General features: G+C 29.2%; 1 protein-coding gene across 1 annotated transcript in view; it reads left to right on the top strand.

Moving 5' to 3' along the window:
• Positions 1-2,340: 2,340 nt before the first annotated feature.
• Positions 2,341-15,149, top strand: part of Nep5 (Neprilysin 5) — a 43,966-nt gene continuing 31,157 nt past the window's right edge. Inside the window, exon 1 of the mRNA XM_065502727.1 lies at positions 2,341-2,422. Within this exon, the coding sequence (XP_065358799.1) occupies positions 2,341-2,422 (82 nt within the window). The remainder of the gene's footprint in view (positions 2,423-15,149) is intronic.

Below are 15,149 nucleotides of genomic sequence, written 5' to 3'. Positions count from 1 at the left end.
CATCGTTAAGGTTCAGGAGGGCGTTCTTAAGAAACATACTGTATCAGATTACCTCAGAAAAACCAACTAACAATACAATGTTGATACCATTATCAAACGTTTTAAGTTATATAAACGCATATATCCAATTTTTAACAAGTAAATTCCGAAGAAGAGGTTGTAAGTTCTCTCACAACATTCATGAAACTTAACACTGAATCCAGAGGTAAAAACGTAGATAACATTGGCTGTTATATCCGTCAATTAAGGAAGTTGCGATCTATTGATAATATTTATTTTAAGTTTATGAACTGTCAACTCTTTGTGGTTGGTTGGTCAGTTCACTAACCACATATTCTATAGTCTTTAAAACATGGTTTATTGTTATCTATTGCCATTTTGCTAAACAATTTTAATTTTAGAAGTTATCGTTTATGATGTTTTGCAAAACCTTGCCGTCAGGCTGCTCCAGTTAGATATTAATTTGAAAATATTGTAAAAATCAGTTTTTTTAAGATTTCACGCATTCAATAGAAAAAGCTCAGAGTGTTTATAGTTCAACGAATTCAGTGTTATAACTAGTTCTGTTCTAGTTCTGTTCTAGTTCTGTTCTAGTTCTGTTCTAGTTCTGTTCTAGTTCTGTTCTAGTTCTGTTCTAGTTCTGTTCTAGTTCTGTTCTAGTTCTGTTCTAGTTCTGTTCTAGTTCTGTTCTAGTTCTGTTCTAGTTCTGTTCTAGTTCTGTTCTAGTTCTGTTCTAGTTCTGTTCTAGTTCTGTTCTGTTCTAGTTCTGTTCTAGTTCTGTTCTAGTTCTGTTCTAGTTCTGTTCTAGTTCTGTTCTAGTTCTGTTCTAGTTCTGTTCTAGTTCTGTTCTAGTTCTGTTCTAGTTCTGTTCTAGTTCTGTTCTAGTTCTGTTCTAGTTCTGTTCTAGTTCTGTTCTAGTTCTGTTCTAGTTCTGTTCTAGTTCTGTTCTAGTTCTGTTCTAGTTCTGTTCTAGTTCTGTTCTAGTTCTGTTCTAGTTCTGTTCTAGTTCTGTTCTAGTTCTGTTCTAGTTCTGTTCTAGTTCTGTTCTAGTTCTGTTCTAGTTCTGTTCTAGTTCTGTTCTAGTTCTGTTCTAGTTCTGTTCTAGTTCTGTTCTAGTTCTGTTCTAGTTCTGTTCTAGTTCTGTTCTAGTTCTGTTCTAGTTCTGTTCTAGTTCTGTTCTAGTTCTGTTCTAGTTCTGTTCTAGTTCTGTTCTAGTTCTGTTCTAGTTCTGTTCTAGTTCTGTTCTTGTTCTGTTCTAGTTCTAGTTCTGTTCTAGTTCCTGCAATGAAATTGCAACAAATATTAAGTAGCATTAAACCAATAGTAGCCATAGTAGTTGCCATTACAGTAGTGATGGAAGTAATATTTTTCTAGTTTTCGTTAAATAAGTATCAAGTGTTAAATTATATTTTGGACTAACTGTCTGTCTGCATAACTTGTTGGTAATTTCGAACTTAAATAAATGTACTCTCTTTTTTCTCTCGCTCGGTACGTCACTCGGTACGTAGCAGAAGCAATCAGATACAAATAGACAAATAGTGGTATACTATTATTATATTGTGGTAATGTAATGCTTCTACCAATATTGGTAGAAAATCCATGAATGCAGGCCAAAACTAAGAAGGAATCTAAAAAGCATACAATAAAACACTCTCGCGTGCATATACACAGACACACGCACACACAGATACCACGTGTGGCAACTTCTGTGGCACGGAATTTATAAAAGGCTCGTGTTGGTAACTGAACTGTTTCAATTCACCGGTATTCTTTTGGTAAGAAAAACCATAGTTAGTCGCAAGGACACATCGCTATTTTATACTTTTTTTGTTGATTTTGTTGTTTCATTAAACGTTCAAGTCGATTTCGGTAGTACATAGTTGAATGCAAGTGTTTTATTGAGTGAGTGTTTTCTTGCTCATCGAACAGCAACGTGTTACCACAAACAGAACGAATGTAGGTAAATAGGGAAATATGTCCTTAAATGGTTTTCCAAAGGCTACTTACTTACCTACTACTTTGTAATTTAAATACAAACAAAGAAATAATTTGAATATAAATAAATAAAGAAAATGAAAAATATTTTAAATAATTAAAGAGCTTATAATGAGACGTGATTATTGTTATTATTTAAAAGTAATTTAAAAGTAAAATTGCTACAAAAAAAGTGAAGAAAATAGAAAAATTGGTTTATCAATGACACAATTTAAAGAATTTTTTTAGAAGTTTATATGTTTGTGTCATTTTGTTTTGTTTTCGTTTTGGCTATTGTGTCACACAAGAGAATGTCTAAAGTTTAAAAGTGAATTTAACTAAAATCGGGGAAAAAAATAAAGAAATATGGATAGAACTTATAATACAAATAATGTTTGGACAACAACTAATGGTTTTACGATACAAAATCGCCGACCAAATACACCGGGTGAGTAATTGTTGGTGTTTTTTTTTAAATTTCTATAAAAGCAATAATAAATATAGCATTTCTTTTAAATAAACCTTCTTAAAGACCTTCGAACTACATTTGTTCAATTACATATTTACGTCTTCATAGAAACTTTTGTTTATAAATAAAACATGCTAAATTTCTAATCAACAAGTAAGAGTTTTCTTACACGCGTTTAAAACGAATTTGAGTGAGAGAAGAGTGCTTCGTGCATTTAAAGCAAATTATTTTCTAGAGTAAATTAAAAAAAAAATAGTAAAATTAGAGATCATTAGATATGTTTCCTAAAATTATCAAAAATATATGATTAATGATTCTTTACAAATGATTTTTTCCGGAAATATTTTTGTTAGCAATTCTTGGGAAATTTTTGTAGATAAATGTTGTAAAGTTTTATATAAGTTTTAATGTTGTATAAGTTTTCTTCTTAAAGTAACAGTATTATTTCTGTACAAATAATAAAGATTCGTTGCTAATCAAATGATTGGATTATATTCATATATTTGTTCGGTATTAACAATATAGTTGACACAAAATAATTATGAAAAAATAAATAAACGGAAATATTTTTTATTTAAATCTGGAAAATAAACTTTTCCAGTCGGATTTTGAAGGAATTATTAGGATGCTTAACACTTCTAAGAATATTCATATTTAAAGAAAATAATGACAATAATACTGGTTTACATTTGTCTTGAAGTTATCTTCATGTATATCACAAAATTAATAAAAAAAAGTGTTAAAACCATTTTCTGGGGTAAAGTTCTTAGATCTATCGATCTGTTTGATGCCCGGGTCTCCATCTCTTATGATTTCTGAGATATTATAGAGCTATTATGTTGTATATCTAAGTTAGCTTCAAAGTTCTTTTTCAAAAATTATTTTTGAATTTGCCAAAACTCCCTTTTTTACTTGATTGAAATTCGTCTTTAATTAATGATGGTTTATAGAGTAGAGAAAATAAATTGAATTTATTATATTTTATTACTTTAATTTTGGTAAATGGAACTGCTTTAAAATTATATTGGGTTGCTAGTAGCTCTCAGACTAATCCGCATATTTTAGCAAATTTGTATGGATATAAGAGGGAGAAGTCCGTTATCCCCCATATAAAATAATTATTAACTGTGCTATAAAGACATCTTTACCAACATCTGTCACTAAAATAATTCAGATACGAATTATTTAAGACTAATTTTCAATGATTTTTTAACTCATTTCGAAAAGTTCATTGAAAGTACAGATGTGCACGTGAGTGAGATTTGGCTGCCGATATAAAATTTTAAAATTCTCGCGATCGCGATCGCTAATATGATTTTTTTAATAAGCTAAATTGCCGCTATTGGATAACTTCATATTAAACACTTAATCACGACATTTGCACATCTCTTATAAAACAAAAAAACAGTGAAGCTGCTACTAATTTACATATAACTTATCATTCGCAACCTAATTTATTCTAAAACAACACCTAACTGTGAAGGCTTTTAAATTATATTAAATTCTCTGCCCAACTGAGCCCATCTAATAACTTTTTATCCATTTGAAATGAAAAAATGCATTTTTTTTGTACTTCCAATATAAAAACTAAAAAAAAACACTTCCACAAATAATTCAAATTTATGTTTAACCAAAGCATATCAATAAATACCTGAACTTGATGGTTGCATAATTATTTTTTGCAACAATTTGCGCAAATTTTTCAGTTTTTTTTACCCCTTTTTAGCTTTTTTTCTCACAATGCATTGCAATGTGTAATTATACCCTTCACCTTCGTGAGAAGGGTATATATAAGTTTCCCATTCCGTTTGTAATTTCTACATTTTTCATTTCCGACCCTATAAAGTATATATATTCTGGATCCTTATAGATAGCGGAGTCGATTGTCGATGTCCGTCTGTCCTTCTGTCTGTCTGTTGAAATCAATTTTCTGAAGACCCCAGATATCTTCGGGATCCAAATCTTCAATAATTCTGTCAGACATGCTTTCAAGAATTTTGCTATTTAAAATCAGCAAAATCGGTCCACAAATGGCTGAGATATGAGGAAAAAACCAAGACAACCTCGATTTTTGACCTATTTTTGACCTACAGTGGTGGCCAGGAATTTAAGACAAAAATTGTTTGCTAAATTCCATGTAATTTTCAATTATTTTTTCAAATATTTCCACAAATATGTATGCATGAGGACTGTTTTAACACACAAGTGTGTTTTATTCGACTGTGTCAATTCATACATATTCACCATGAACACATAAAATTTTTCTACAACTTGACCAACATTTTTTTTTTAAATAAACATATTATCTCACATTTATATCATTATAATTTTATTATTATAAAATATTCGGACCAAATTTCGTATTTTTAGTTCCATTAGTTTCGGTCATATCATGTTATTAACAGCGGATGTTCGCTGAGGTGGGTCAACGTATTTCCACATATCTTTGTCCATATATGTTTTACCGATTTTTCCAAACATTTTTCAGAAACTAGAAACATTAATAATAAATTTCATACCCTAGAGGTCCTTTTATTTTGGCTCTATTGCACTTAAAATTCAGTTGATGAAAAAAATTCAAGTATTTGTCTTAAATTGGTGGCCACCACTGTATATCTGGATTACTAAGACATTAATATAGACAATATGGACAAATATGGAATGATAGATATTTCAAAGACATTTGCAACGACGTATATAAGACCATAGTAAGATGGACCTACAATGGGTCAAAATCGGAAAAAAAAATTTTAACCCGAATTTTTTTTTACCAAAAAATTTAAAAAACAAAAAAAAAAATTTAAAAAAAAATTTAAAATAACAATCGAAAAAAATTTTTTTCCAAAAAATTAAAAAAACAACTGGAAAAAAAATTAAATTTTGTTTACCTAAAAATATTTAAAATTTTGAAGTATAATTTGGTGAAGGGTATATAAGATTCGGCACAGCCGAATATAGCACTCTTACTTGTTTTTTTATAAATAAGTACCCAGCAAAACCTTACATTGAAATGTAATGAGTTAAAAAGCTAATATAACTACTCTTCACCACTTATACAATAGCATTTTAATACATTATTTTAACACGGTGATGTCATTGGAGGCAAGTACTTACCACTTTCGATTAAAAATATTATTTTTCATCTCTTCATATCACATGTGCATATTTTTTGAAAATATTTGAAGGCATCAATTTGTATTATATTTTAATCAACTGAAATTTAATCAATTTCAGTAATTTCAACGCGTGACTATAAAAATACCGTTTCATATTTGATATTAATTTCTTGCCTGCTAATGAAGAATTTTGTGCTCTTTAAGCGGGTACTTTCAGTTTTCACGATATTTGAAATTTCTTTTTTCCATTAATCCGCAAAATGAGAATATTTCAATAATTCAGTATTACTCTTTCCGATTTATTGAAACATCTTTACCCCATTCATAAAAATTATAAAATTTCATGCATATTTTAAATCGCAAATTTTACATTTTCCAATTACTTTTTTAAAAATTTCAAAAAGTTGAAACTTGTTTCTAATAAAATAATATTAAAAAAAAAAACGTTTGCAATCCACAGTTGACATCCTGCAACTGGCAATTTCCGAGAACCAATCTCAGGATAAGTTCTGGTTCGGTTCCCTCTTCCTTAGGGTAACTATAAATACTATGTATATTATAAAAGGAAGAATACATACAGAAATGAATAAATATTCAGAACAAATAATGTTCTACCTACATAAGGAGTGAGATCGAAAAATTCTTAACATACATATATGTTTATAAAAAAGAAACCACTAAACTTACAGCTTTAATTTTTTTTTTATTTGATTGAAATTATTATTACAATTTACAAAAAAAATTATTTTTATAGTTTTAATCACTAGTGATGAAATTTTGAACCTTTTTCGGAAACCCTTCCATTAACGTTTTTATAGTGCTTTCTGTCACTTTGCTCGAACATGTAGTCCATCTCCGTTTAAAATCTACCACACTTTTGGACACCTTTTTTGTACTCTTCAATTCTCTTTTAACAAGAGCCCAATATCTCTCCACTGGCCTTAGCTCCGGGCAGTTTGGAGGATTTGCCTCTCTTGGTACAAATACCACATTATTGTTCTTGTACCACTCAAGGGCTTGTTTGCCATAGTGACAGGATGTCAAGTCAGGCCAAAAATAAGTGCACACATTATGAAGTCTTATGAATGGAAGCAGCCTTTTTTGTAAACATTCCTTGATGTAAATTTCGGTATTTATAGAGCCCGTTGTAACAAATGAGTGGCTTCTTTTGCCGCAACTGCATATTGCTTGCCATACCAAGAACTTTCTGGGAAATTTTGTCTGCTTTTGGGTCCTAAACTTTTCTTCAACATTCCCTCGAGCATCAGCAACATAAAATTTTTGACCTGGAAGTTGCGAAAAATCTGCCAGAACATACGTTTCGTCATCCATTATGCAGCAAGAATATTTTTTTATAAAACTTGACTTCAATTTCCGTGCTCTGTTTTTGGCCTCTAAATTTTTAGTAGCGTTCCTGTCAGGAACTTTTTGAGCCTTGTATGTTTTTAAACCTGCATTAGCTTTAACTTTTCGTACCAAATAGTCCGAGCACTGAGCTAACCGGGCTGCTTTCCTACCGGATGTGTTGGGAGCTCTTTTGAAAATGCGTTCTATTTTTTTGGCTTTAGAAACATCATGTGGACCATTCCTTCTACCTGAACCAGGTTTTCTATCAACTGACAAGTTCTCCCGGTACTGTTTAATAACATTGGAAACAGTTTGACGGCAGACCTTTGTATGCTTGGCCAACTTTTTGTAAGACCAAGTTGGGTTTTGTTGAAAATATTTAATAATTTCAGTACGCACTTTTTTCTGGTCACTCATTTTAATCAGATTAACAAAAAAATTAATATAATTGACATTACACATAATAACTGACATGTTTTTCAAAGGTAACTTGATCAAAAAAAAATTCAAATAATACTTGGGTTAAAAAATGTAATGAAAAACGTGTGTTAAGAATTTTTCGATCTCACTCCTTATATATTCTAATTCAATATGTATATGTAATTGAATTTGGTTAAGTGGCCTTGCACTTGACATTATTATAGCTATATATAAAAAGGAAATAAAAAACACATAAAATTAGATTAACTTAAGTTTTAAAAGTGTCTACAAACATGAAAAATAACATTAATTTACATGAACGAGGTCACTTATAGAAAGTCGCAAAATATTCCACAGCCAGTCGATAACTATTAATAGCAAATTACACTAATCAACATGCAAAATTACGATATTTGTAAAGACTTGAAAATGATTACTACAAACAGCAGCTTTACTTACTAAAAACATAGCAGTTGAATTTTACACCTCCTGTTTTAATGAAATTGTAAGCACTACTTGAACTTCAAAATTTCACAAATATAAATTACAACTTAAATTTCCAGTTTCAAGTCCAACCATAAACTACCAAAAGTGGATCTTATATGGGTGCTAACTAGGGTATTCATTCGACTAATGATCGTTCGATTAATCGAATAATTATTCGAACAATTTAAAAATGGCCATTTTCGAATAACGAATAATTCGAACAATTTTATATAGAATAATCGAATAAATGTTCATATATATTTAAATGTATTAAATTGCTTAAAATTTTTCATAATTTAAAATTTAAATAAGTAATAATGACTCACAAAAATTGTATTGTTTCTGAAATTAGACAAATAACTAAAGACAAAGGGACTTTCGATCGCTGTAGATGAGTGAGAGTGCTCCTTATATATATATATATATATATATATATATATATATATATATATATATATAAAAATGAAATGGTCCATATATGTAATGGCATCACGTGAGAATGGCTGGAGCGATTTGGCTGATATTTTTTTATTCGATTCGAAATTTTCAAGAGAAGGTTTGAAAAGAAAAAAAAATCAGAAATTCCGGTTAAAACTCGGAATTTTTTTTTTTTTGAGTCCAGTCCAGTACAAATTTAGATATTTTATTTGCAAATAAATTTGCTGGCAGGTGTATGTGGGTTATAGAAACTTGAAGAACTAACATTAGTAAATGCTACCGGGCGAAGCCGGGGCGGTCAACTAGTTAATATATAAATATTACTGCAAGAAGTTACAATTATAAAAACAAATCTTTCAAAATTTTTAACTTAGGACTTGAACCAATGAAAATAAAAGGTACACAATAAAATATTTGTTATTTAGCGGGCGAAATATTAGAAGAATCGAAATTAATATTCAAAATTTTAACTTAGATTAAAGTAGAGTTGAATGTGATGGAGAATGTGATTTTGAAACGCTCGTCGAAAGTGATATTGAGGAAGACATTTATATTGATTACATTGAAATAGATGAAGGCCATGATCTTAAAATATATGTACACAAGTGATGTTATTAACCGCGTACGTTGTTGCACAATATTTAATAAATCGAATGATAAACACAAATATTGCAAACTAATGTTTTGTTTTGCAAGAAAAGCATGGAGTTCGTGTTATACATGATTTTGAACATCGTTGAACATCTTTGTCTAACATGGTAATAAACTTTTTGCGTATTTGTAAATGCGTCAATCATGCACTGCCTGACTTCAAATTAGCCACGTTCACTGACAATGATATCAAACTTTGGACAGATTCCCTTTATTGTGTAATTCCCCAAGACCACTTTATTAAGCAAAGATTCGGCAACGTTGATAGAGCTTGATGTATAATACAATTTGTTATAAATAATTTAGAAATAGTGAATAATTAATTTACTAAAGAATTAGTTACTCAATTTAAAACCCGAATTAATCAACGACATAAATAGTTCTTAATACGTTTATATTGTATTTGAATTCAGGATCATGTCAAACCAGCTCAAATTTTTTAAATCATAGCTCCAAAACGGAAACTAAAGTGTTTGCTAGTCAATTGTTTTGTAGATTGTTGGGGAGTTAATCTGATCAGAATATTTCTGTTCAAAATTTAATGATGGACTTTCTTTTCGAATGTTTTTTAACATTATCAATACTTGAATTGTTAACTTTAACGTTATTTTTTGTTTTTCTTTAACAATTAAATATTAAAAAACCGACATCAAAACACCATTCTTTAAATTTAAAAAAAAAAAAAAAAATTATTCGATTTATTTTAAACATGTGATCGAATTATTCGAACAAGTTAAAATCTCTTATTCGAATTATTCGTTTTATTCGAACAAGAGAAAAATCGAATAATTCGAATACCCTAGTGCTAACTAATGTCAAATTATGGACCGATCAATATAAAATTAGGTGACATGACTTCCGGAGCGAAATTTGTGTAGACTTTATGACCCATAAACTCCTGTTTCGGGAGGACAATTGTATGGGAGCTATGTGAAATAATGGACCAATTTCAGTCAGTTTTAATAGGCAAAATATCTTCTAAATTGCGACCTATACTTTGCACACAAAGTTTACATGGACAGCCAGCCTGAATGATGGACGGACGTCATTTAACCGAATCAGAATGTGATTCTGAGTAGATCCGTATACTTTAGACTAATATTTTTCGACGTTACAAACATCAGCATAAACTCATAATACCCTCCCCACGATGGTGGTGTAACTGAGTCAATGTATGTATGTATTTGAATTTAAAAAAATGTTAAAAATGCGATTTTTCGCTAGTTTTAGTCTTTCTAAGTTATCTAAACAAATTTCTAAACCATTTTTTGGGATTTTTAATAACTTTTTTGGGAATTGCGGTATTCCTGATAACAAATTTAAAAATTTATTTTTAGTTCTACCTTTGCAATAGAAAAATCTATATAACTGTAAAATTTCATGAAAAATATTCATAAATAAATATTTAATTTCCATTTTTTTTCACTTTGATTTTCACGAAAATGACTTTTTGATGGTAAAATGTTCAGTACAACAGCCCTCATCTATGGTGTGAATTTCATTGCAAACATATTTCATTTTGCTGTTTTATTTGCATTTTTGTTATTTCTCTATCTTATAAAATTATTTTTTTCCGAATGCAAAACCCTCTTTCTTACTTCTTGGAATTTATGTTTTCTTACTAATTGTTGTATGCTGAACATGAATTTTAGATTTTTCAATCATTTATCAATATAGCGAATTACCATGAAAATATCTTACCTTTTTGTTTTTGGAAAATATAATGCCCATGGCATAAAAATAAATGGTTAAAGTGGGAGTTTGCTTAAAAATGTGTCTACTTTTAGAATGTCATCTATTATTTTATTATAATTTACTCCAATCGTACTCCAAATAGACTTAAAAAAGTAAAAAAAAACTTTTTTCTATTACCTTTTGTTTATTATTAGCCGTCATCTTAAATAAATCACATTAAAAACTGACAGATGGCACAAATGAAATCAAAATGATTTAATTTTATTAAAATGCTAAATCCTCTATCTTATCATTTTCATACAAACACATTGAATATTTTGAGAAGATAAACTCTCTTTATATCATAAAGTCGCCAATAATGTAACATTTTAAAAACCAATATATGTGAGATACAGTAGTTGCTTTAAAAAAATATTGTAGAATACCGAATTTTAATACGAAAAGTAATACGCACAAAAAAAAACAGTTTTTTGGCTCTAATGAAAAGTTGTCTTTTTGAAGATAGAGTATTTTGAATATAGGCCCTTGATTTGAAAAATTTTTATTTACACAAAAACTCAATTGTTCAATTCACAACTGGCGTTGTACAGTCGTATGTATTATAAGTCGTGTGAATTTACAATAGTTGCACAAATGTTGTTGATAACTACTATATAAATATTTTTTACAACACCTACAACATTTTTACATACAATTGGGGGATTCAAACGGTCTGCTATTAGGTCGTATTGTAGTATTGTCATAATGTCCTAAAATATTATTTTAGTTTAACAAATTTTTCTTGAGTTTCAAACAAAAAAATTGTAAACTAATAAGACTTTTTGAACTATGTTTATTGTTTTGTCATAAAATAACACATTTTTTTTGTTTGCAGCACAACAACAATTTTTTTAAACTAAAATAATATTTTAAGACATTATAAAAATACGACCTAATAACAGGCCGTTTGAATCCCCCAAATGTTTTTCGAATGTTGTATGAAATTTTGTGTGTTACCAAAAGTTCATTTCTATAAAAAAAAACAAAAAATTAGCTAATTTTAATTCAAAATATCAATACTTTTTTATTTAATTTATGAAAAACGATATTTTTGTTAAATATTTGTCAGTTGTTTGCATTTTTCACACAATGCAGACATTAGTTTGCTATTGTTAGAATGCATTATTAATTTTACATATTAATAGAATGTTTGAATGTTTGTTTTGATCTTCCTCTTTTGTCATTTTCAACGCTTGACCAGGTAAACTTACGACTTGGCTAAATTTGCGTTCACAGCCACAATAGTTGTATCATATAACGTACAACATACAACTACGTTGTGAATTGGACAAATAAAAAACATTTTTGTCATATTTTTCAAAAAAGTATTCCATGAATTTTTTTATTGTGAAAAGTTACAAAATCTCCTATCAAATTGATATATAACATGTCCACTAGTGTGTCCCAAAAAAGTTGTTTTTCTTATTTTCATGGGTGCTCAAGCATAATTTGAAAGTTTATACGGTAGAGTATTTTTGAGATTTTTTTCAGGTTTTTCAGAAGTGGTAAAATCGAGTTTTTGCTAAAAATCGGGTTTGTCGGCCTTTTATTGAGTTTTATTCATAACTTTGTCAAGATCGACGATTTTCATCACTTTTGAGGACACAGTTTAAAAGAAAAATGTCCGAGCTTTATTTTTGTGTTGAAACATTTTTAGTTTTTGTAATGAATTGGCTTATTAAGGTGCCCTACGTTACAATTTTTCGAATTTTTTCCATAAATTTTGTAAATAGGGCTTTATAACTTTTAATATTTTTATGAAAATGAAAAACACTAAAAATGCAGTTTGAAAGATCAATTAATTCTTAATTGAAAATCATTTTAACGAGCACAAATCTCTAAAAAATGTTGGTACATTTTAAAAGAAAATTGTTGTCCCTAAATTATTAAGAAATAATTGATCTTTCACCTTAGTAAGCCAATTCATTGCAAAAATTAAATATGTATGCACAGAGAAATGAAGCATGGACATTTTTCTTTTAAACTGTGTCCTCAAAAGTAATGAAAATCGTGGGTCTTGACAAAGTTATGAAGAAAACTCAAAAAAAAAGCCCAAAAAACTCGATCTTTGGCAAAAACTCGACTTGAGCGACCTCTAAACCTCTTCCGAAAAATCTGAAAAAAATCTCAAAACTTTACCCTATAAGCTTTCAAATTATGCTTGACACCCTAATGTCCACCTTGTGTTTGTTACGTGACAAATTAATTAAGGACAACTTAACATCTCGTAGAAAATTTACCTAAAAGTTTTGGTGGTAGACAAACATACTTTTTTATGAATTTGTATATGTTAGGTAAATTCTCTGCGAGATCTTGGGAAGTATTGCAGATATCTTAAAGAAATTTCAAATGGTTGGAGCTGAGATATGTTCGAGTTGATGAAAAAGCTTTAACATTTTTGAAAACATGAAACTTTTAACTATTCAAATAAATGCACAAGAGGTTGTTAGCGATCTGTACCAAAAACGAATTTATATAGAAAATTTCCTAAGGAATGTTTGCCTTTTATCAGTATTTCACAATTTCAAAAACAACAAGTAAGAAAGTATGGTCAAGCCCGACAAAGTAAATGAGCAAAAACATTTTTTTTTAAATTTCAATAATTTATATTCGTGAGTGATTTTCGGAAGTGGACCTTCTATGGGAGCTATGACCAATTATGGACCGATCACCATCAAATTAAGTCGTGTGATTTATGTCAAAATTAAAGTTGTTTATGGTGAATTGTATGTATACCAACATTTTTAATAGATTTATGCACGTTAAAGTGATTTTTGGAAGCGGTTCTATATGGGAGATATGACTAATTATGGACCGATCGTAACACAATTTGGTGACATGAATTTCGTATATATAAAACTTATATGGAGCGAAATTAGTGGAGTTACATTTATAAACAAGTAAGAAAGTATGGTCGGTAATGCCCGACCATATAATACCATACACTAAGTAAATGAGCAAAATCATCTTTTAAAATTTCAATAATATATTTTCGTGAATGATTTTCGGAAGAGTGCTTTTATGGACCGATCGCCATGAAATTATATCATGTTATTTATGTATATATGAAAGTTATGTGTTATAGTTATTTTAATTATACCAACATTTTTAAGAGATTTGTGATCGTTAAAGATATTTTTTAAAGATATTGTGGGCCTTATATGAGAGCTATGACTAATTTTGGGCCGATCGCCATGAAATTTGGCTGTGTTATTTATTTTATATGTATACGAACATTTTTAGGAGATTTATACACTTTAACCTTCTCTTTACCAAAGTTTTTGTATGTACATGGTTTACCAATACCCACCCGGGTGACACTACACTTCTATAAATATATGCGACGAACGAAATTTTAAAAAATTTAAAAAACCTTATAAAAAGTTTAAAATGTTTCTATTAAATTCTATAGAACTCTAAAATTTGTTCAGTGAGTATAAATTTCATTTAAATCGAAACAAAATTAAAAAAATATTAAACCAATAAAAACGATGTGGTCACCCGGGTGGGTATTGGTAAAGCGAAGGTTAAAGTGATTTTCGGAAGCGGGTCTTATATGGGAGCTAATTTGGTGACATGAATTTTGTATATGGGCAATTCCATTATGTCGCACGGGACATTCGTACACATTAAAAGTGAAAAATAAGTCAAAATAAATATAATTTTTAGTTTGAGAAAAAGCTTAATTTATAATTCTTAATTAGCCCTATAATTGGTGCTAAGTTTGATTTTGGGCATGTTTTCATTTTCAAGATAATTGCAAAAAACCGAGGCATTCGCACGGGACAAATACAGAAGTCAATTTCGCGGAACCAGAGGCAATATTTCAATGTGACTAATTTTAGAATATTGTGCATTGATGTCTGTTAAAAATGGTTTTGATTTTACCCAAAAATTTGTTATACTTTTTTGTAAATTAATTTTAATCACAGTCGCACGGGACATGTCGCACGGACATTTTTTTCCATCATGATATAAATGTAGTTTCTGTTGCTTTTTTACGAAATAATATGTTAACACGCTTAGTATAAATGTTTTTTAAATTAATAGAAGTATTCAATGTATTTATGTATTTCAATATAATATCAACAAACTAAAAACATAAGAAAAATATTTAGTACGAATAAGCCCCTGTCTATACTTGACAAATATTTATCATAACAATAAATTACGTTTGTTTTCAAAACAAAGTTGTCTGAGCAAAAACACTAACAATTTTGTCATAACGAAGCAATAACACTAAAAAATTATAATTTTTTATCTTGATAACCATTTTGACGTTTATCATTCAAAAAATGTATCAAGTATACACGCAGAGAAAAAATATAGTTGGGCATGGTTACTGTAACCATTTCAATATTGTTACAAGTTTTTTAACTATATTATAGTCACAGTAACCATTTACATGATTGTGGTAACCATAATATGGTTAACTTACGATTCACATGATTGTATCAACCATATATATGGTTGCAGTAAACATATATATGTTTGTGACAAACATTTATATGATG

The sequence above is a fragment of the Calliphora vicina genome, chromosome 1, assembly GCF_958450345.1.
Source record: "Calliphora vicina chromosome 1, idCalVici1.1, whole genome shotgun sequence".
NCBI classification, from domain to species: domain Eukaryota; kingdom Metazoa; phylum Arthropoda; class Insecta; order Diptera; family Calliphoridae; genus Calliphora; species Calliphora vicina.
The sequence above is the reverse complement of the archived record's forward strand: the minus strand, read 5'-3'. Positions and strand labels throughout refer to the sequence as shown.